General features: G+C 36.3%; 1 protein-coding gene across 1 annotated transcript in view; it reads left to right on the top strand.

Annotated features, from left to right (window-relative positions):
• Window positions 1-13035, top strand: part of engl (endoglin, like) — a 14359-nt gene extending 1324 nt beyond the window's left edge. Inside the window, exons 3-10 of the mRNA XM_073822731.1 lie at window positions 773-922; window positions 1587-1676; window positions 2819-3028; window positions 3331-3882; window positions 9719-9788; window positions 10667-10720; window positions 12323-12418; window positions 12516-13035. Of these exons, the coding sequence (XP_073678832.1) occupies window positions 773-922; window positions 1587-1676; window positions 2819-3028; window positions 3331-3882; window positions 9719-9788; window positions 10667-10720; window positions 12323-12418; window positions 12516-12640 (1347 nt within the window). The 3' untranslated portion in view covers window positions 12641-13035. The remainder of the gene's footprint in view (window positions 1-772; window positions 923-1586; window positions 1677-2818; window positions 3029-3330; window positions 3883-9718; window positions 9789-10666; window positions 10721-12322; window positions 12419-12515) is intronic.
• Window positions 13036-13348: the final 313 nt, after the last annotated feature.

The raw sequence follows: 13348 nt of genomic DNA, 5'->3' as shown, positions 1-13348 counted from the left end.
ATGAGCATTTGAGGTTAAAGAGTATATAAATTGTCCATTTTTTTTTTTTTTTAGAAAATACCAGTCATTTTGCTAGATAAGACCCAAAGTTTTTTTTACATACCTTAACCATCATGAACCAGAATACACAGAGTTCATGTAGAGCTAGACGAGATGAGCATTTGAGGTTAAAGAGTATATAAATTGTCCTTTTTTTTTTATTTTTATTTTTTATTATTATTAAATACCAGTCATTTCGCTAGATAAGACCCTTCTTCTTTGTTTGGGATCATTTAGAGCCCTATAAATCTGCATTTAAACTGCATTTTGGAAAATCAAACTTGGGGTCACCATAGAAGTCCACTATATGGATAGAAATCCTGAAATGTTTTCCTCAAAAAAAAAAAAACATTTCTTTACGACTGAAGAAAATTTTATTTTTTTCTTTTCTTTTAGTTATATTTTAAATTTTATTAATATTTTAGAACATAAATGCCTTTTTTTTTTTTTTTTTTTGCAAATCAGCACATTAGAATGATTTCTGAATGATCATGTGATTTTGAAGACTGGAGTAATGATGCTGAAAATTCAGCTTTGATCACAGAAATTTTACATTTCACATAGAAATCAGTTCTTTTAAATGGTAATAATATTTTACAATATTACTGTACTTTTGATCAAATAAATGCAGTCTTGATGTCTTACCAACCCCAGTCGTCCAAACAGGTGAGTATTATTCAATATTCTTTGCATGTTCAAATTTGATTAATTAAAATTGTTTATGTACACACAGATTTTCCCAGTGTCGGCAGTGACTTTGCGAGATCACAAATGCCGGGGTGAATTTAATGGAAGTCATTTCCTGTTGGTTTTTCCTGTCATTTCCTGCGGGACAGAAGGAGAAATGGATGGAGCGAACGGAAGAATTCATTACACAAATACAGTGAGAGACACATTATTTAACATAATTTAATTATAAAACGTGGAAGTAAGCCTATGGGTGAGACTTCTGGTTCATTAGTCACTGTAGGGAAATAACGAGAAGAATAACAACGTGCGGTAAACGGTAAAACTGTTCGCACTAAAACCAGTGTGTTCATAATTAAGATAATACATTAAAATAATATGGTAAGACACACCAATTTTCAATATCATGCAGCAAAGCTAGCTGTTTTGTACCAATAAAAATAGCTGGACATGGATGAGACCAGAAGCCAGACCCATAAAATTCAACTTACAATGGAAAAAAAAGGTGGATATAATCAATATATATGGATATTATGCAATATCTTGTTTTTAGCATTTAATTAAAAGAGAAAGTTCAAAATGTACAATGAATTGAATATAAATATAGTTCATTTTGGTACGGTTCTGTAGTGCACATGCAGAATAAACCTGACCTGGGTCACACCGTCTCGTCATCACTGAAGATGAAAGCATAAACTTGTCAGGTGTAACCGCACATCAAAAAAAGACGACCCGGGTCACACTGATCCGGATCCAACAAAACAAACCACTAACAGGTTTACTGATAGGAGCGTCTTCAAAAGACACAAAGGAAGAATGGTTCATTTTCTACTGTTATATATTTTAACTGTATTTTCAAGGTGTTCCTGTGGAAAAAGAAACCATCTAAGGGCTTGAGTAATGAGACGGACATGGAGGTGCTGGATGAGACAAGTCCACTGGCCATTCAGGTGAGTGTTTCAATCCCTCAATGTGTACTAAAGTGGGATCTGAACTGAAATGGATGGTCATATTTGACTGATCGGAAAGAAAATATGAGCATAAACTCTCTTGTTATTTGTGTGTGTTTTTAGATGAAGTTTTTGTGAAATATTATTACGATTGTTATGATTAGTGCCTAATAATCAAAAATAGTACTTCAGAGTCAGCTAAGATTGCAAACAACCAACAATTTCAACAAAAATAATAAATCGAGGAAGGAAAATAATTAAACATGTAATTAAGAATGCTACACATAAAAACTAAAGATGTACAAATAATTGTCTTACTAGGCTGTTACTGTGAGTTTTTTTTTTGGTGGGGTTGTTGTTAAAACAGTAATATTATGAAATATTATTACAATTAAAAATAGCTGTTTTCTATGTGAAAAATGTGATTTATTCCTGTGATGCAAAGCTGAATTTTTAGCATCATTACTACAGTCTTCAGGGTCACATGCCGTGTTGGGGAAAGATACTTTTAAAAGTAATGCATTATAATATTGTGTTATTCCATAAAAATGTAACTGATTGCATTGGTTACTTTTTGTAGAAAGTAATGCTTTACATTACTTTTGCATTACTGTTTGTCACCTGGGTTAGGATTGCTTATTTTAATTTATTTTATTTGTATTATTTATTTTACTTTTAGTAACAAAAAACCCAAAAGATATATTTTTGGCAGCTGTAAAGCACATTTCAAACTAAAATACATGGGAAATAAATGGGAAAACAAAGTTACTTGCTTTACTTATTTGAAAATATTTAATTGTAAATGCAAAAGTGATGCATTACTTTACTAGCCACTTGGAAAAAGTAATCGGATTATGTAACTTGTGTGACTTGTAATGTATTACCCCCAAAACTGGTTACATGATGCTGATTTGCTGCTCAAGAGACATTTCTAATTATTATCAATTGAAAAGAATACATATTTTTGTGTAAATCGTGATATATTTTATTTTTAAGATTCTTTGATGAATAGAAAGTAAAAAAAAAAACACATTTATTTCAAATGTTTTCTCGTAATATTATTAATCTTTACTGAGCAATTAAATGCATCCTGTATAAAAGTATTAATATCTTTCAATAAAATACTTGGTTTCTCTGTTCAGATCGGCTGTGATTCGTCTCTGATCACTCTCGTGAGTCCAGCAGACGTGACGCCAACCTCCAGGCCTGAGGAGGCCCTGCGTTTCAGTCTATGGGTACCAAAAGGCCCCGCCACTCCAGTCCTGTCCATGGAGCTGTTTGTTACCGAGGCCTATGAGAAGAGAGCCGTGGGGCCCTGTGTGATCACCGCATATGACCGCGTCTATGCACAGGTCAGTGTTATCTTATTTCCTCTCTGGCGTCTCCTGAAGGTCAGAGCGGATGATAGCGTGGCAGTGGAGTCCATAACATGATAAAAGGAGCTTAAGGACACAAGACTCCTGTCGCCATGTGGAGGTTTCTTTAGTGTTAAAAAATGGTGGAATAACCAGCTGTTTGTGTAGGGTTGCCACAGGTCCCTTAAAATACGGAATCGTACCGTATTTGAGAATGAAAATGCGCTTTTCTTCCAGTCTGTTGTGAAATGAGTCCTGCAGTATTTAATTAACAGTTTCTTTCTGTTTCTCCCGGTCAGATCTCAGTGGGTGCTGGTGTTGCGGAGGCCGTAGAGCTCCAGTCTTGTCTGGTCTCTCCTCTCTCAGATCCACAAGCTCACAACGGATGGTCCATCATCAAAGACTCCTGCCCCTCCGACCCATCCTTCAAATTGAACCACAGAGAAACCTGGGAATCCACAGACAGCACAGCACATGATGAAGATGAGGAAGACGAGAAGACAGACAGAAAAGACAACAGAAGACCACCGCAGCCGCTCTCTCGCTGGAGACAGACGGCGAGCCGCAGCAAAGATGAGAGGGCGAGACAAAATAAAGACAAGAGACCCAACAGAGTCCGAGCGAGGAAACCTGAGGAACGCAGGCGGAAGAGACGGGAGGATGAACACGAAACTGCAAACACGCTGCGGTTCAGTTTTGTCTTGCGGCCCATCTTTAATAACTCCATCCAGTTCCTGCACTGCCAGCTGCGTCTGTGCGCATCGGATGAGGGGCACTCAGGGGCCGCAGCTCGGATCTGCACAGACGGGCCTCCGATACCTGCTCTCACACACACACCTGCTTCTCAACAGGTAACCAACACTAATGTGAGATACTTATGACCCAGTTCTTTAATGAAAAATCAGTTGTAAAACCCATGAGTTCTGGGATTTGAATCATCAAGTGACTCACTATCTCTTTGATTTTCTCACTAAATATAAATCCATGCTGATGGATCATATCATAATATAGTATATTACATATTATTAATAGAGGTCGACCGATATTTCGGATTAATCGGCACCGATAGTTGATTGCCGGAACTATCGGTTATCTGCAAAAATCCTTGCCGATAGTTTTTTCCGGGTTGCATTTTTTTTGCTGAAGCGGGCGGCTAGTGATGGGATTTATCGCTCTTTGAGGGGATCCGGATCTTGGCGATCCGTTCCTTTCAAAGAGCCGTTCAAAAGAACGGCTCTTTTTAAATATTTAATCAGTTTTAAGAAGCCAGCTTGGGGGCATCTCAGTTTATCCTGGAAATAATCACTGGGAGAAATGATGAGGTGACATTTGTAGTCAAATAATTAAAACTCAGATATCACACATCAATATCTGAGTTTGAATTATTCTGAAATATTGATTATTACCTCATTTGTCATGTGTGGACTATAATCCATAGGGTTGCACAACATCCCTCTGCTTAGACAGTGACATCACTATTTGTACAAAGTGTGTTGCTGCGTCCCAATTCGCATACTTATACTATGCCCTTAAAGTATGTACTCTTTTTGTGAAGAAAAAGTACATACTTTTGAGTATGTAGCAGAATAGTAGGCAAGCTTTGGGACATACTACTTCGTCTGTTGCTTAGTTACCTAAATCCTGTCACTGTTTAAACTGCCCTGTCAGTTAATATCATCTACATTTCGTTTAATTTGATTTCCTACCGTATTAGAGAGAAATGAAGAGGCACATTCTTATACGAGTCTTTTATGCCGAGAACTTTGCTCGTCTTTGCATAATGATGCATTTAAAAGTTAATGACCAAACCATTATAACCAATCATTATAAAAGTTCATAATGTTGCGAAATATACCATGGATAACATAAAGAAATATTTTTATTAGGTTACACATTGATGATTTATCACTAAAACCTCTTTCTCTACCTGTCCGTTGGTTGCGCTTATCCGCCATGTTTGTAGTTTTTTAACAATTTTTATGCGTGTTTGTAGTTCTAATCGGATCCTCGTTCATCGCGCAATGTGTTGTGGGCAATATTAGCCGTTAGAGTGTGTGCATTGATCCGCACTTCGAATTCTTAAGTTAAGTAGTAGACTATCCGGGAATAATTTGTGTGCATCTGTGTGAAACACGCATAGGAAAAAAGAACGGCTCCCCTCCCATCCAACAATGACTGATTGCAGAACAGCAGAACCATACGTCACAGCAGTCACACGGCAGCAGCAGGCTCAGCCGGTTGTGGGCGGAGTCTCCTGCTGCGGCCCAATCAGGTCCCAATTCGCAAACTATCCGTCTTAAATACTATTTGCAAATAGAATTAGTATGTCCCAAATCGTAGTATGTTTAAAGTATTCCAAAGATTTCCAGATGGTCTACTACTTAACTTAAGAATACGATATGCGGATCAATGCGCACTCTAACTGCTATTATATTGCCCACATCACATTACGCGGTGAACAAGGATTCGATTAGAACTACAAACACGCATAAAAAGTATAAACTACAAACATGGCGGATACGCGCGACCAACGGACGGAGTAGAGAAAGGGGTTTAAGTTATAAATAATCAATGTGTATTGTGTAACCTGAAAATAATAATAATAATAATAATATTATTATGTGTGTGTGTGTGTGTGTGTGTGTGTGTGTGTGTGTGTGTGTGTGTGTGTGTGTGTGTGTGTGTGTGTGTTATCCACGTTATATTTCATGTGCAGCAAATAAGTTCTTTGTGTGCAGCAACATAATGAACTTTTAGAATGGCAGAAACAAATGATGAGAGTCTGCTGGCCAAAGAGTCACTTTGAATTTAAGGATGATATGGACATTTTCCTTAAAGAGTGTGTGGACAAAACATGCCTCAGGATTAACTGCATGTTTAAAGAGTTTTGATTTATTTTTTAAGGTTTAACCTAATTAAGTTGAGTAATGTGTGGTTATGATTGCTGTCAAATGTGTACCTTCTGTGCTATAACTTTAGTTTAATTTTGTAATTTTTTTTTTTTTTGGAAAATCCAGTTAATGATGCGTATAGTGTATAGTACATGGTATTATGTACTAAAAACTGGTTAATACTGAAATGATTAAATAAAAAATATATAGTTTAACTATATAAATAAAAACGTTCTATTGCTCAGGTTTTGTTTTGTTTTTTGTTTAAGGTTTGTACTCAGTTTATACTGTTTATCTTTTAAGACAACAAAAATTTTACACACGTATATATAATTTAAATAGGCGCGATTAAATGCATATATAATTTAAACAGGTGCGAACACACACATATATTATAAATATGTATAGACATATTTTTTTTCAATTAAAAACTTTAACTTTAAATTAAATACTGACTTAACATTAACAGCTTTGAAACACTTCACAAAGATAAGTAGTGCAATTTCTGGTGTTTATCATTAATTGTATTATTTTATTATTTATTTTTTCAAATAACATACAACACGTTATAAAGAAACAACATTAAAAAAAGAAAAGGAAAACAAAAAAATATAAGTTGATCATTATTTTCACACACTTTCGATCTGAGACGGAGACTCCGCCCACTACCGGCTGAGCCTGCTGCCGCGGCGCTGCTGCCGTGTGACTGCTGTGACGTATGGTTCTGCTGTTCTGCAATCGGCCCTATCTCCTCCCATCCGCGCGACTCGGCTCCCATCGTTCATGTTTATGAGCCGTTCAAAAGAATCGGTTCGTTCGCGAACGTCACAAATCTAGAAGCGGCTCACGCTCCGTTCAGCTGTCAGACACCAATGCTTAATGTCAGGATTGTTACCATATATTTGCATTGGTTCATATCTAGCTGGTCATATTGTTAGCCAGCAAGGTTGCAGATTTAAAGACATGATGTGAGAAAGCAAACTGTGTTCATTTAGCCGACAGAAATCCTGCTGCGACACAGCGCGCCATATCTGTCATATCTGTCCCAAATCTTTGTTAGTGTTCATAAAGACTTGACCCTGGGCTGGAAGATAGAGTATTGTGCATTTAAGCGAAAGGTTTGTATTTTGTAGCTCTAATAAAGTCTGTATGCTTCATATAGAGCTATAATTTATGTTTTAGCCTTTTCTTCAGGCCGCAGAAGCATGGTAGTTACGCACTTTATTTCACAATGCCAGTTTTCCTTGTTTTTAATAACTGATCAACACAAATATATATTTAAAATGAACATAAAAATGATACAAAACGAAATTCGTTTAAGAAGGGATTTTCCACAAATAAAAATGTACGAAGTGGTCAAAAAATTGTGTCTGACCTTCTCCAATTCTCCCGGCTTATTGCCGTCCAATTCATACCACGTCCTTTATGACATTTACAAGTTACACAAACTTCTTTCGTAATAAACATATTGAACTGAAACAAAACACAAACAAATAATATTTAAACAATGTAAAACAGGAAAAAAAATGGCTACAACAGAATATATCGCTCTTTCTCTTTTCGTTTGATCTGTTATTTAAACTAATCCTTGCCTCTTTTTTGATCATTCTTTAAGTAAACATTTGCCCGTTTGGTGATTAAATAAAATGTTTTAGACTTCCCCTTGAACTACACGCGACGCGTCCTGTGTGTGTGTGTGTGTGTGTGTGTGTGTGTGTGTGTGTGTGTGTACCTGATATTCATCACGTTGTGGGGACCAAATGTCCCCATAAGGATAGGAATACCAGTAGATTTTGACCTTGTGGGGACATTTCTCAGGTCCCCATGAGGAAACAGGCTTATAAATCATGCACAATGAGTTTTTTTGAGGAAGTAAAAGTTTGCACAATCTCCTGTGAGGGCTAGGTTTAGGTGTAGGGTAGGGTTAGGGCGATAGAAAATACGGTTTGTACAGTATAAAAACCATTACGCCTATGGAATGTCCCCATAAAACATGTAAACCTGTGTGTGTGTGGGGGGGGGGGGGGGGGGGGGGGGGGGGGGGGATATCTCTACCTGCGAGTTGTCCGCGCAACGCAGCGCTGCACTTTTGCCTGGTTTCATTAAGGGTGGGTGAAAAATGGATTCTCCGATGCATCGCAATCCTCTCTTCAATGAGCTTGTGTTTTCCCCCCGCATATGGCACGTGTGCGCGCTAGAGACGCGGCGGGCTTCATTGCACTGAATTTGCACTGTGAAACATGTGCGCATTGCTTGACAGTGTGTGCTTCCACCCGCAGTATGTTACTTTAGATATGCCTTCATTTCTGCCGTTTGTAATGTAGCTCCATTAAATGCACAAAACTCGCGCACTGACAGACTTTCACTTGCGCTTTGTGTTTGTTCGTCCAAAAAAGCTCGATTGCGGATGCTGTTAAATGCACTTGCATTTTCGAATACTTTTATACGAAACTGATGTACGTAGTACACACAGTCAGTTATTTTTTCAGAGCAGGACAAAACATCTGATATATCGAAATAGATTTGTGCATTCATTGAAGCCTGTTAAAGCAGCCACTGTCTATTGTTTTAAAAAGTAACCTGCTTATATAATAATAATAAAAAATTGGCACGAAATAAATTTGATATAAAATGTAATTAAATTGAATCTTAATTTTAAGATGGCAGCACTGACATACAGAGATTCCAAATATAAACAAAAAGCATAGAAACTGCAATTTTACATATTGTTAAAATGTAAAGATTCCCACCCCTTTACAATGAGCCCATTTGTAACATCAACTAAGATTGATGAAAGCTGTAAAATAGAAGTGTTGTTCCTTGTTAGTGTTAATTTCAACATTTACTGATATATTGTTAAATTTTGAAGTTTATTTTGTTAACATTAATAAACTATGAAATCACTTTAATGATCAATATATAATTAATATTAATGTTTTTATTAATTTACAAAGTATGGTTTAGTACTTTTTAAAAAAATAGTAGAGCACTATTTTAGTTGCCTTTCAGTATCCATTTTCAAAAACTATCGGTTAATTAATCGGTATCGGCCAGTGTGGTCCAGCCTTGCTATCGGTATCGGTAAAAACCAATATCGGTCGACCTCTAATTATTAACTTACATATAAAATCAGAAGAATCAGTTAAATCAGAACATTTTAAATACATTTAAAGATGCATTGCATCAATATTATTCTGTTCTCTTGTCTGTCACTTAATTTTGTCCTCACTTTTGTCACTTTTCTGCACCGGAAGTTGTTTTGGCTGCTGAGGCAAAATCATGCATAGAATAGAAGAATAGAATGGAACTGGAACAGAACCATTCCCTTTTTTATGATTTGTATCCTTAGAAGTAATGAACACTAATTGAGATCTAAACATGACATTTACTAACACATCTGTCATATATGTGACCCTGGACCACAAAATCAGCCATAAGGGTCAGTTTTATGAAATTGAGATTTATACATCATATGAAAGCTGGAAAAATAAGATACAACTGTTTGAAAATATAGAATCTGAGCTCTAAATACTGAGAAAATCACTTTAAAATTGTCTAAAGGAAGTTCTTAGCAATGCATATCACTAAACAAAAGTTTTGATATATTTATGGTAGGAAATGTACAAAATACCTTCATGGAACATGATTTTTAATTCATACACTAATGATTTTTAGCATAAAAGAAAAATCTATAATTTTGACCCATACAATGTGTTGTTGGCTATTGCTGCAAATATACCTGTAACATATTTGCGAGTAAACATCTCATATCTGCCTCTCTCTCTTTATCGTTCAGTGTGAGTACAGAAATCTGTCTCGGCCTGTGTTGGTCACATATCCTGCTGGGTTTCTGGCTCCCCCTGCTGGTGTGTGCACATCTTCATTCTCAACTCTAACACACACAAAAGTATTGCATTACTTTAAAGGAACACTCCACTTTTTTTGGAAATAGGCTCATTCTCCAACTCCCCCCGAGTTAATAAATTGAGTTTTACCGTTTTGAAATCCATTCAGTCGTTCTCCTGTTCTGGCGATATCACTTTTAGCATAGCTTAGCATAGATCATTGAATCCTATTAGACCAATATCATCGCGTTCAAAAATGACCAACGAGTTTCCATATTTGTTGTATTTAAAACTTGACTCTTCTGTAGTTATATCGTGTACTAAGACCGGTGGAAATGCAAAGCTGTGAGTTTCTAGGCTGATAAGATTAGGAACTACACTCCCATTCCGGCGTAATAGTCAAGGAAGTTTGCTGCCGTAATATGGCCGAAGCAGGCGGAGTATTATCAGAAATGAGTTCCCAGCTAGTTTAGCATTTGCACATGTGCTGCGTGGTATTACTGCTCCTGCTTCGGCCATATTACGGCAGCAAACTTCCTTGACTATTACGCCGGAATGGAAGTGTAGTTCCTAATCTTATCAGCCTAGAAAATTGAAGCTTTGCATTTCCACCGGTCTTAGTACACGATATAACTACAGAAGAGTCAAGTTTTAAATAGGACAAATATCGAAACTCGTTGGTCATTTTTGAACGTGATGCTATTGGTCTAATAGGATTCAATGATCTATGCTAAGCTATGCTAAAAGTGATATCGCCAGAACAGGAGAATGGCTGAATGGATTTCAAAACGGTAAAACTCAACTTATTAACTCGGGGGGAGTTGGAAAATGAGCCTATTTCCAAAAAAAGTGGAGTGTTCCTTTAATACTTCAATGCTTTGTGTGTGTGTGTTTATCAGGTAAACTTGCTCAAAAGCCTGCTGAGATGTCGCAACAGACTCCTGCACACAACGGTGTGTTTTACCCCTCCTTTAGAAATAAGTCATTTTGAGTTAACAATTGCCACTGCAAGGAAGTTAAAAGGGATATTTAACCCAAAAATAAAAACTGTCATCAAACTCACCCTTAAATTTTTCCAACTGTTTTAATATTTAGCAGATGATAGTTTTGAAATGATGTAAGTGTGAGTAAATGATGACAGAATATGTATTTTAGGGTGAACTATCCTATTAAATCATACAGTTGAAGTCAAAAGTTTAGTTTCACCTTACAGAATCGGCAAATGTTAATGTTAATTATTTTACAAAAATAAGAGGGTCAATACAAAATGCATGTTATTTTTTATTTAGTACTAACCTGAATAAGATGCTTCACATATAAGATGTTTACATATAGTCCATAGGAGAAAATAATAGTGACCCCGTTCAGAAGTTTACACGCACTTGATTTTTAATACCGTGTTATCTAAATGATCCACAGCTGTTTTTTTGTTTCAAATTCTTTGGTTTTTCAGCGTTTTTGTGTATTTGGACCCTGTCCTACAATGACTGTATGGTTTTGAGATCAATCTTTTCACACTGACAGAAGGTTCAAATGCTCACTGAGGCATTAAGACTTGGCTTGAAAACCTTTTGAACAGAATGAAGATGTGTACATTTTTCTTATTTTGCCTAAATATCATATTTTCTTTTTCATTTAGCAATGCCCTTCAGAAGCTACAGAAGATACTTACATGTTTCCCAGAAGACAAAATAAGTGTTCCTTCTGAAGCTTCAGTGAGCATTTGAAACTTCTGTAGTAGTTGCATATGAGTCCCTCAGAGTATGAATATCATACAGTCATTACAGTTACAAAAGATTCAAAGGCTCACTAATGCTCCAGAAGGAAAAGCGATGCATTAAACTTTTTATTTTTTATTTACAGATCAGAATAAATGTAACGTATTTTGTCTTCGGGGAAACATGTAAGTACCTTCTGTAGCTTCTGAAGGGCAGCACTAAATAAAAATAAAAATATGATATTTAAGCAAAATAAGATAATGTACACATTCTGTTCAAAATGTAATGCATTGTTTTACCTCCGGACACATCAGTGAGCGTTTGAACCTTCTGTAATAGTTGCATATGAGTCCCTCAGTTGTCCTCATTGTAAAAAGATGGATCTCAAAATCCTACGATCATTGTTGGAAAGGGTTCAAATACACAAAAATGCTGAAAAACCAAGCAATTCGTGGGATCTAAAGGATTTTTCTGAAGAACGGCGGGCAGTTTAACTAAACAAAAAGACAGCTGTGGATCATTCAGGTACCAACACAGTATTTAGAATCAATAGTATGTAAACTTTTGAACTTTAAAACTATCAACTATTATTTTATATCGTGGACAATGTCTTTTATGTGAAATATCTTATTCAGGTCAGTACTAATTTAAAAAATAGCATGCATTTGGTATGATTTCTCTTATTTTGGTCATGTAAACTCTTGACTTAAACTGTAAGCCACATTTTTGCAACACATATAATATTTATAACCACAGGAACAGCAAAAATTGGTGAAACTGTAGCCTATGTTTAAAAAAAAAACAAGGTGGACGCTGTTTACCTTGCTTGTGTTTCAGAAACAAACGAGGGTCCTGTGTTGGTGGTCGTGTTCTCTGCGTTTGTGATGGGTTTGTGTCTGATGGGGTCGCTGTGGTGCATTTACAGTCACACAGGTACAAACACACAGACCCTCACGCAAAATGATCGTTCAACAGTGCTTTTCTTCATGACAGCAGGTTATTAACACAAAACATGCTTGTTGGTTGTCAGGGAGCCGTGATATAACCCAGAGAGACCTAGGTATTATCGAAACCATGCGACAGGATAACAGCTTCAGAAACCCAACGACGCTGATGGAACAAAACGGCAGTGTAACGTTACACGAGGTGAACTAAAGACAAACCACCGTCAAAACGACAGAAATGAACAACGTATCATGTTTAATGAGATTTCTGCTTTGTTTAAAAGTGAATTTGTGTACCACTGTTCTGAGGTGCTTTTAACTTATTGTACTTGCTGCTTTTGTTGTGCTGCTAAATTTGACATCAGAAATTGTTTATAAGACTTGCGCTTCTTTAATTTGTTCAATTTCCAGTCCTTTAATTGGTTTTAGTCAGAACTTAGTGTGTTGTAGTATAGACGATCGTGTCTTAAAGTGTCAGTATTAAAGAAATAAAGCCCGGACATGCTAATGGTCATCTGTTATTTGTACTTTAAAACAAGATATAAACTTTTGCTGAGAGCTTGAGAATACAGAAATACCTGTTTAAGTACTTTTACGACGCTGAGATATTAGTTCATGTTAAACCTGTTTCATTACTGTGTTTATTATTAAATGTCCCATCATGTACATCAAAGATGGTTCTTGTTCTTTTCAAATGTTCTGACAGAGCGTTCTGTAAATATGACATCACAACCATAAGCAGCCAATCATAACGGGTCTTGAAGCTATACATTTTACAGTGTACAAGGTGTAGCCTGCTAGAAGTGTTTTTACATTTTTTTTTTTTTTTTTTTACAATGCAATCAAGTTATAGAAGCAAACATTTGGCTTTTGGAGCAAACATCTTTCACAAACATAGTGGAATATTGGGTTTAAAAAA

This window comes from Garra rufa, chromosome 1, assembly GCF_049309525.1.
Source record: "Garra rufa chromosome 1, GarRuf1.0, whole genome shotgun sequence".
NCBI classification, from domain to species: domain Eukaryota; kingdom Metazoa; phylum Chordata; class Actinopteri; order Cypriniformes; family Cyprinidae; genus Garra; species Garra rufa.
The sequence above is the reverse complement of the archived record's forward strand: the minus strand, read 5'-3'. Positions and strand labels throughout refer to the sequence as shown.